This window comes from Ambystoma mexicanum, chromosome 7p, assembly GCF_040938575.1.
Source record: "Ambystoma mexicanum isolate Mex_15411 chromosome 7p, UKY_AmexF1_1, whole genome shotgun sequence".
In the NCBI taxonomy this organism is placed as follows: domain Eukaryota; kingdom Metazoa; phylum Chordata; class Amphibia; order Caudata; family Ambystomatidae; genus Ambystoma; species Ambystoma mexicanum.
In genome coordinates this window covers 579,596,333-579,607,192 of record NC_090939.1, presented here as the reverse complement: position 1 = coordinate 579,607,192, position 10,860 = coordinate 579,596,333, and the positions used below count along the sequence as shown (strand labels likewise).

General features: G+C 46.9%; 1 protein-coding gene across 1 annotated transcript in view; it reads left to right on the top strand.

Annotated features, from left to right (window-relative positions):
• Positions 1-310: 310 nt before the first annotated feature.
• Positions 311-10,860, top strand: part of UBE3A (ubiquitin protein ligase E3A) — a 784,873-nt gene continuing 774,323 nt past the window's right edge. Inside the window, exon 1 of the mRNA XM_069636585.1 lies at positions 311-653. Coding sequence (XP_069492686.1) covers positions 559-653 — 95 coding nt within the window. The 5' untranslated portion in view covers positions 311-558. The remainder of the gene's footprint in view (positions 654-10,860) is intronic.

The following is a 10,860-nucleotide window of genomic DNA, read 5'->3' as shown; positions in this document are numbered from 1 at the left end:
TTCGCTAGTGCTAGAACTAAACTGTCAGCTGCGAGGATGTCAAGAAATGCAAAAGTTAAATGTGGTATGAAAGAGTACGGCCTACCGCATAAATGCTTGATAATAGTTGTGTATTGTTCCGTTAACTTATGTATTGAAAACAAGAGCGTTGGAGAAAGAGGTTTGTCGTGCCTGACACTGTCATGGCCACCGCTTGAGACATGACCCAGCCATAGAGATGCTGTCTTCGTGAACTGCAACTGAAACTCTATGGTAAACTTGTGGGAACAGCTGGTCGCAATGCACAGTGGGATAGGCTCGCCTGGTCGGTCCTCCTAGCTACCGCTGCCAGATATCCATGACTTGAACCAAGATGGCGGAGATGGGTTCGGGGTGACTAGAGAGTTTAGTACCCTTCAATTACTTTCCCTTTATCAGTCGTCCCCCCTTGCTTTCTGCAGAGCTGTACCTAATCAAGCCTCGCTCATGTCCGCACACCTGGGGGCTCCTGCACACTGAACGGCCCCAGGAGGTGCCGGGTCTTGGGAGAGGCCGAGGGGCGGCGAGGCCGAGCCTCGTATGAGTTCCGACGAGCAGCTGCAGGAGTGTCTGGGCGAAGCGCAGGACGCTGAGACAGGCGCCCGAGGAGACACATCCGAATTGACGCCCAAAAGGTGGGTGCTTGGGAAGGGGGACTCGATGTGGCACCCGGGTTAGATCAGAGGATACATTAAACGACTGTCACGTTATCGAAAGGCCTGTTTGGTGATCGATCAGAAGGTGCACAGATCATATGGCTGGGGAGAAGTGAAGTCCATTGGCCGCAGATGCATCATATGGGAGTGTCTGTGGAGGGCTGTCCTGCCGACCCATAGAGATGTCTCAGACACTGGAGTCCCAGGAGCCGCTCCTCTTGGAGGCATTGTACAGTAATTCTTGTTCGTGTTTGCGTCAATAGGTGCATTTATTCAGCCGCTGAGTTTGTGAGTACGTGTCTACTGTTGACAAGCACATATGTTGGTCTGGAAAGCAGGTGTTTTGACTCAAAACAATACAAGAGCAGTTTGGCCAAAATGGGACAGCGTCACATCTCCCCCTTTCCAATAAACCTTTTGGTTCTTGAGGACCTTTTCCCGGCAGCCCTCCCTTTCCCTGCAGTCCCTCTTTTAAAGTTTGTTAGGGTGAAGGGATGGTTCTCCTTCTGTGACAGTCCTATTTCTGTCATTGAGTGGCACCCACCAACTGCTTTGGGGCACTTTTTAAAGAGGCAAGGCGGTGCCATTGAATAAAAGCATGTTTCATTTCTGACATTGCAGCCATCGTCGAAGAGCCACTTTTAAGTACATTGGATGTTGACGCTGCTGGCCTTGTGCTATTGAACTGTCGTATTTGCTACAGAGATGTATCTCTCGCATAGCGCTCGAGATAGCTAAGCAGGTTTACTGAGCTGGCTTTAGGGTGATATTGAAATACTTTCAAACATTCTGTTTACACGTGCTCTTTCTTTTTGAGACCCGTGCAGTCATTAGTGTTTGTACAGCAACTTTTGCACATTTTTATCTTTTCCGCCTAAGGTGAAGACTGATCGGTTTCCTTGTACCTGTCATAGAAATAAACAGGACCAACCTTATGTCTTTTTTTCCTTCACAGCTATACGTACTGTCAAGGACCCGAAACTAAAAGGTTCTAGCTGACCACATTGCAACGTGCCGTAATATACTTTACTTTCTTGCATGCTGGCGGGCTGTCTGAAGAATATTGGCAGTCACTCCTCCACTGTATGAAATGTCGGACACTTGCCAGTCATGCATATGGCCTTTGTCAAGTGTGCAACTGCCTTTTTCCCCAGACCCAAATTCTGGCAACTGTAAACACTGTCGGCAACCGATGGTGTGCACAAAAACATACATCCTCTGCACGTGTTGGTGTATACCCGCGTCAACTGCTCACTATCTCATAAAACGTAATCGCAGCGCTGGGCGTTGCTACAGTGGCAACACTTCTAAAGCAGTCGCAGATTGAATCATATACATCGGCTGCACACTTGGTCACTGATCCTAACAATATCTGTTACACTACTTATCGGGCGCGTAAGGTCACAGGCATAGTCTATAATAAATTAACGAAACAGATTGTTGCCAGTTAAGGTTTTATAAGTTAGTGCATATGCCAATGTCACAGACAACATAACCTAATATGGATCTAGGTTATAATCGCAAACAACTATTGTGTAGATATGTCAGGAGAGGTGGCACCAGTGCCATTGGGTCCGGGAAGATGTTTTGTCCATCTGAATACAACCTCAACAATATTTTTTTAAATAATGCACTCGGCCCCTAAACTATAATAGCAAAATTGTAGGAGACAGTCTACTGAGAACACATAGGCCAAATAACTTGTTTTATTGGTAGGTTGCCACGCGGGAACGTGTACAACCCCGTGTTCTAGTTCACTGTACCTTTCACAGAAGAGCATAAACCGTTTGCTTATCAGTCTGGTCCCACCTAAAAGGGCATCCCAGCACCGAAATGCTAGACCATTCTCCTTTGAGCAAGACTACCACCAGCAATACCAGGCACGTCTTTCTGGCTTGCTGGGCATTATCAGTGAGGCGAAGCTGAGCCTCTCTAAACTAGTGGAGGTTGAACGAGGATAGCACAGGGGCAGCGTGCTGGTCTTCGAAGCAATTGCAGAATAACGGAGGTTCAAATCCCGGATCCACGCTTAGAAACCGAACTCGGGTGTTAAGCACGTTATACAAAAACAATTAAAATAAATAGAATACATCGACTACTAATGTTTTCAAGGGTTGTAACTTCTAGTATATCATATGGGCATATCTGCACACACACACTCACGGAGGCTAACTTGTAATTGCTGAACTGCACGGTTTTTCGAAAACCATATTGTAGTACAACTTTAGCATTTACTTAGCTAGTAGACCTACAGCTTCAAAGCATTGTATATTAGGGGTTTTATTACAGTGCTTGGAAGCAGTAAAAATCAAACATGAAGAATTATGATTACTGCTAACAGAGCCAAGGTCCCACTGCATCATATACCCTACAGGGCATGGACGAGTGGATTAGGTTGGCGGCACCCTTTAATTCAGCATTTCATTCTGTTCTAAGTTCTTTTGTGTATCACTGTAGGACAATGTCGGAGCCCACATGCTTATGTTGAGGGATTAATATCAAAGTTAAAACGTTAGTTAATGTTTATAATCGCTATAGCGTGAATGTGCCGCCGGTATCTCCTCTGTTCGTACCAGTAGAGAACTGTGAAGGCCTGGTGCCGCCTGAGTCGGCTGCTTTTAATATACTGCCAGTACCATAGTCTAAACCTGAATCGCAACAGGCTGACTTGATTTTTGTCTCATTTAGTAGATCTTATTTCTGATTTGTCTACCGGGCCAGCGTGCATAGCTGCACATGGGGAGGTGTAGTGTGGAGATGCAGAAGTTGGTCTGGCTTTCCAAAAGCCTAAAAAAGGCATTGGAAAGCAGGCCACGAAATCAAAAATGTTAAAATCTAAAACGTACTAAGGAATTCCACCAAGATAGGGTCTGCGCAACCTTACCACTCAGGAGGCCCCCCTCTGAAGCGTATTGATTGATTGGTTATTTATAATGCACCTATACACAAGTGTTTCAAGGCGCAACCAGACAGGGAGGGGAAAACGGGAGAACAAGACAATCTTACTAGGCTAGTATTTAGATTGTGCAAGTGCACAGACAAGAAATTCAGGGGAGAGGAAGGAGAAGTGCACCCAGTGCAACAGTGCCCAGGGTTAAGTGCAAGGAAGGCAGGGCCTCCAAGGGGGAAAAACCCCTGAAAGGAAAGGAAGGCCAGGAGGCAGTGCAGGAGGGCCCGAAGGCAAGTGCTAGGGACTCAACAGGTGGTGGGGGGGAGGGCAAGTGTCCTGGACTCAGAGGAGCAGCAGGCAGCCAACTAACTTAACTGAGCGGGATGAAGGGAAGGATAGCAGAGGGAGGGCAGAGAGAGAAGGCAAAAGGTTAGCAGGGGAGAGGCAGAGAGAGGAAAGAGTAGAAAAGGAAGGTCTTGAGGAGCTTCCGGAACATAAGGAGGTCTTCCTGAAGGCAGACAGTGGCAGGGAGGCCTTTCCAGAGGGAGGCACCTGCAGAGGAGAGATCTACCTCTCAGTCTCTGCTTGGAGAAGCGACTCACCCGCAGAAAATTGGAAGTAGATGAGCGGAGGGCTCTGGAAGGAAGGTACTTCGGAAGAGAGCGTTGGAGATTGTACGGGCCCCAGCACGAGAAAGCCTTGTGAACAATGCAGAGGGTCTTGAACTTGATCCTTGCAGCCACCAGGAGCCATTGGAGGGATTTCAGAGCTTGAGGCCAAGGATAACTCTTGTGGTCCTGTTTGGGATGCGTTCCGGAGGGTAGAGATGCCCAGGGTATCTCAGACAGGTGATCATGATGTTGTGGTTCACCGTGTCAAAAGCAGAAGAAAGGTCAAGGAGGATGAGGACAGAGGGAGAGTCAGTCAAGGTTAGAGATTACGTCTTCGCAGGTGTTAAGGAGAGCAGAGTCCAAGCCTCTGGCTGCTCTGAAGCCAGACTGATGGTCATGGAGAAGACCAACAGATTCAGAGTGGAGTGTTAGCTGGGAGATAGCCAATTTCTCTGGGAGTTTGCCCAGGAAAGGAGTGATAGAAATCGGGCAATAGTTTGCCGGGATGGAGGGGTTGTCAGAAGGCTTTTTGAACAAGGGTTGCACAAGGGAGTGCTTGAGGAGAGGGGAAAACTCCAGTGGCAAAGGATTGGTTGCAGAGATCGGCCAAGGCTTCAGCAAGAGTCAATGTTGTCCTTAATGGTTCTGGAGGGCCAGGGAGACACCTGTTTGGATGAGACTTTCATAGACTGGACTTGTCTGGAAATCTCATCAGATGCGACAGGAGAGAGGGAGGAGATGAGGGGAGGAGGAGGAGCGGCCATGGAGGGCCTGCGAGAGGTAGAGGGAAGGAGGGGAGCCGATGAGTGAGGACAAGACGTCCTGAGTTTTTGTGGTGAAATGAATAGGCCAGGGCCAAGCAGAGGGCCTAGTTGGGTGTGGTAGAGGAAGATACTGCAGTAAGTTTGGGCAGATTTTAAAAAACTTCTTCATCATTAGTGTTGAACCAGTGCAATGCGACCAGAATGATTCAGTAGCTGTTAGCAGTGTATTTCGCACATGGCCATGCAAACGGACCCTATTATTCTGGTTGTAGTGAAAGTGGTGTTAGCCTATAACCTAGAAGTATGGTTTCAGTAGCCACACAGAGGTACCAACCTGGTTTGAACAATTGTTCTACTTGTGTTCAAACGGAGGGAGAAAATTGTTCAGAGTTCAGCCCTATACTCTGTTGTGGCAAAGCATGCAGATGTTCAACGTTGTAATGAAGGTTGGGACCTGACCACGTCATCGGTGGGCGCTGTATCCTGTCCCGGTTGCGCTCTTTTTGACAAATTGGTGAATATGGGCCACCACAATCTTGAGTGCGGCAAGAGGATGGGCTTGTTCTCCAATAAGCATCAGTTTAACATAAAATTACATGGGCATAAGGGACGGTATAGATTTAAAGACATCACTACAGCCCATGTGTACAGCATATTGAGAGAGGTCTTGAGTAAACCTCTATATGAGCCTAAAATGGAGCGCTATAATAAGCACCTCTCTGGTAGCAGTAAGGAGGAAATGCATATGTTGAAAAGGGCCCTAGTTATACCAACACAGAGGGGTGACCAAGATCTTTAGCTTCAACTCGTCAGTTTGTTCTGGGATGAAAGGGAATTGTCTAAATTGATCCAATGTACTGACAATTGTTGGTGAAGTAAAGAGACTGAGGATTATCTCATCTCTGGACATTGATTGTGTTGAGTTTTCAGAACTGACGTGTATTTTGCACATCGGCTCACGTTTAATGTATGATATAAGAATGGAGTCTGGAGCCCTTCGACAACTTGGTTTTGAGCTGAATGAACTACTTTCATAATATGGTTTTTCTAATCAACCCTATAGTAGTTCTGCTGGAAAAAATATATGAGTCTCTGTGAATAACAATGTTGGGAGTTTCAGGTGTGTGAAATTTTCACAACATACTCAGAAAAACACTGATGACTGGTCTTGGCTGGCAGGGTGGGGGGGGAATATTAAACGACCAACAAAGCACCAAGCTACATCAAGGAACCTTTAGTGGCCCGCCCAGCCATGGTGATATTTCCTGGAATACAAGAGGCCATCCTCACCTTCTAACCAACACTGAGGCTGTGGACCTATTAAGACTGCATAATTTGATGTATACATTTTTTTACAGGAGACTTTGCTTACTGAATGCCAGATCTGAGATGGATATCTTTTTTTTTTTTTTGTTGAACCGGCCCGTAGGCTGTTGTGGCCGCACATTGAGAGGCCGCCTGGTGGCTATAAACATGTTGTCAGGGACTGGTGGTTAATCGAATATTTCAACCTGCATGGGGTTCTACTTGTTAAATTATTGATTAGCGCGGATAGGTCGCCTTCTCAAGTACTCCTGATTAACATCTATTGGCACAAAGGAATTTAACCCTCTTGGCAGGGGACTTAAACTTGCTTTTGTCCTTAAATTGACTCTGATTTATTTAGTCTCCCTAGGTCAGGTCAAATATGTAAAGGGCAAAGCGGTTCAATATGGTCTATTGCAGTGTTCACTGAGTTTACAAATGACTAATGGGGCCATCTCTGGCGATATCCTGAGACAGCCAAATCTGTTTTTAAACTATTTTGTTTGTCGACCAATTTCTGTTTGACCATTGTAGAAAGATGAGTCTTGCCAACTGAGTGGAGTGATCACCATATGTGAGTCTAGAGTTTGATCTTCAGGTGGGAAATGTGGAGTTGGGGGCTCCCATTGGTTTGTCACTGAATAGTGGTAAAAACCATGTAAAATGGAATGATGGTTCTATTGAACGAATGAACTGTAAAATAAACTCATTGATGGCTGGATCTCCAAATGAATATAAGATTTTGTTTGTTATTTAAAACTTTATTTGAGAAACAGCCAGACATGGACAGAGCACTTGGTTGGTCAGTCTCAATCGAACACATGGCTTAAAATATTATTTGTTCATGGGCTTCAACTGCGGTCTAACCACATTGGGCATGGGTTTAATACCCTGGCCCGCCCAAGACCTTCATATTACCTTATCCCTGTCGTTTGCCTGAGGTAGTACCAGAATGGCCCCAAATGTCTTTTGGTCTAGACGTCGGTGTAACCATTGCAATATATACCTCCTCCCTCTCATTAGCGTATGTCAATTCCATGAGCCATTCTGTACTTGTAGGAGCACTTTTGGATTGCCAATATTTCAATATGCAATAATGCAACACAAATTGAAAAGTCTACGCACAGGTACAGAAACCATACTACTATCTCCCAGGTGGTATTTAAGGGGCAATAGCACAGGAGAAATCTCCACCATATCGTACAAGACTTATGCTACTTCCTGCCAGAAATGTGCAATCAACAGGCTGTCCCAGAACATGTGAAAGGAGTCCGCCCTTGCCCTCCCGCATTTCACACCTCCATCGTTAACATTTGGTGTGAATCTGGATGTGCGCAACTGTGTATAATATAGCTGATTCAATACCTTAAACTGTATTAGCCTGAACCTCACATTGAGCAAAACATCCCTTGTCAAGAGACACCATTGGCACCACTGGTCATCTTGTACCTCATCAGCTAGGTCCTGCTTCCACTTCATCCTTGCCTTATTCCACTGGTGAATGTTCAGAAAGGGTCCTCTGGTGGATCCCGCCGCGCTCGCGGCACCCAGCCAGCCGATATCTATCCTGGACTGTGCTTCATGAACCGACGAGTAATGGGTGTACTCGGCCACCCCCAGATTCCGATTGCTCCAAACGTCCGTCCACCAGTACCATCTGAGACATAATCTGTCCTATTGTTCATGCCACACTGGACAGGCCACGATGAGTGGTTTTCGACCGGTCCAGTACTGTTAAAAGCCCCATCCCATAATATCGGGGCATAAGCCTCCCTACTAAGTATCTCGGATAGATCACTGTAAAAACCACGGTCATTGATATTTGGACCTTATGTATTGACCAAGCCCACTCTAGTTCCAAAGATCTCCCCTCCCCCAAACAATCGCATATATCCCAAGAGGGTCTGTGCAGCTTTTATCTACTTGAAAGCACAGTGATCGGTGCACCAGTGTAAGCACTCCCCTCTCTTGCGATGAATACACCTGTATAATATTGTTGCTTGCCCCACTTGGGTGCAAGCCCCTTGTGCAATAGTCTCAATGCATGTGTTTCTTGGAGCATCACAATTTTAGGGCGGTGGCGATCTAAGTATGCAAGTACCTTCCTTGCTTTAGCGTGGTTGAGACCACAGACGTTCCACGTGATCCATATTACTCATTCACCCATTGATTTCCATTGGACCTATAGCTTGCATATACCATACCCTTCCCATCTCTGTGGACCGACCCACCATCACTCTTGACAAGTAACATGTCTGCAGAATTTTGATACTTATTCTCCCCTTCTTCCCCTCTGCCCCACCCGCCTCATCCTCTCAAACTTGATAATGTATCCCTTAACAGTGGACATCTTTTGGGGTACATTGCGAGCCACAGCGTTGTCCGTGGGGTGGCTGTGTGCCATGGTTTGTCTTTTCAGCATGGCTGTGTCACATCCCTGGTGGGCAGTACCATTATATTACAATCAGTCTCCCCCATTCCATGGCGCTGCAGCCACCACTGAGCCAGGACTTTTGTTACGGCGCTCCCTCTGTGGCAAAGGAATAGATACTTCTATATAGGCAATGGCATCCGCCGTTGTCTGAAAAGTGTGCTCGCCCGCCATGCTGCATTCGCAGTTTAGCAGGGAACATAAGAGCGTATCGGATCTGTCGGGCAATCGTAGGATCTCTGCAGCACCTCAACCCCAGCTGCGAAATGAGGATAAATATGGGTGTTGCTGGCCGCGTAACGGAATGTGTTCGGGAGACAGTTTAAGGACTTGATCTATGTGCCTGTAAGTGAGAAACTAGTGTGCTGAAGAACAGCAGGCCACGGCAGAGGCGCAAGGGCACGAATTGCGTGCTCCGCCGAGCGTTGGCCCCACTCGTCCTCTCAGCCCGCAACACACACCTGCTCTGCCACTGCCAGCAAGACTCCGCGCCCAGGCCGACTCCGGGGTCAAGTCACTCCAGCAAAATCAGGATGCAGACGCCTCAGTCAAGAAAACAGATTGCAACCAACCAGGTACAGCCCGGGAGATCCCAAACTGGGGTTGAATCAAGCCAGGGAGAACCTGTACTAACACAATGATTATCCACCTAGTGTCAGGAGGCTGGACAGAAGAGACCTCATCAACTTCACTCCAGGGTGTGTAGAGTAAGGAGTATGAGGCAAGGCAAGCACCAAGTCCATCCATCAGTGGAACACAGATGGTCCCTGCACAAGGATCCTATCTGGCTAGAACTCGGGATTATCTGCACCAGCACCTTGTCAGCTGTCTAGTCTCCACAAATCTGAAGCCGGGGGCAGTAGGGTACGGCATGTTAAGCAAATTCCAGCTGTGCAGCCAGTTCGGGTTCTGTTCCATCAGGGGGTCTAATCGGGCACAATAGATGGACTAAGCAGGATTGTCCCTCCTGCAATGTGACACCAGATCCACCTCAGCCACTGCCTTTATGGAGTGCCTTGAGCACAGCACTCCTCCTGTGCAGGCTCCAGCAGTGATCCCTTGGGCGCGCCTCGTCCTTAGGATGCCGTGCTGTGAGGAGCGGGCCTTCACTTTGATGTAATAGTGCTGGTGACACTATGCGCTACTCAGTTGAACCCATACACCTAGGGCCCTTTAAGCCAAGGTAGCAATACTTGGAGATAGATGGGGATGCAGATGATGATCAAACAATAATCAAACCAAGTCAGGAAGTTGGCAACAACTCAGTGCTGTTTTATTTGCAATTATAAGGAGTTATAACATACATCAACAGACATATGCTCGATTTCTCTCAACCGTTTCATAAAAAACATGGCTTTTATAGTAAAAACCCATCATCCATGACGTTCTACTACAAAAACCTACTTGGGAAAGTGATAGTATACATTTTGTACTTGACGGGGATAGTGATGGGGTCTCTAACATCAGTTGGGCAACTAAGCCAGTCTAGTACATGTCATCTACAAAGTCACAAATTACAGAACGTCTTATTGGTTATATAAACTATAGGGCTCTGTTACGTGGCCCTCTATAATTGGTTGGCACCCTTGTACCCCTCTGAAATATTCCACATGTTAGCAGCACGCAGGCTGGTACCCCAGGTGCTCGTGGGCTGCTCTTGACCATAGCTTCCCACCCACTTAGTCTGACATCAGCATCACTCTTGCAGTCTGCCAGTCAATGATTTGAACTTGACCTCGTAAATGTTCTGTGTGCTTGAGAATAAAAGGGAGTATAGGTATAGTTTGTCTCCTGGTTTCGGTGTAGCTCGACCCAATGAATGTCTATTCTCATCTGACCTTATGACTGGAGACCATGTTTCTGAGCCTTTTGCTGCATTTAATTCTATTAAATGATGCTCCTTTGATGTCTTCAGTGTTCTTCCATCCCGCCTCAGACAGGAGTTTGTTCTTTACTCACGTTTATAAAACTACTGAATGGACACCCAGGCTCGCGGTGGCCTCGACTCCTTGGTGCTGGGCCAACCAGGCATTTTCTTTCTTGAATTTACTTCGCCATTGTTTTCCAACTGTACCACACTGAAATCCTGTCTTTTCACTGGTCCAAGATCTGCTAACATGCATTGTAGAACATCCATACTCTATGCATTTCTATGCAAATACGTGGCGCATCGCCACAGTCTATT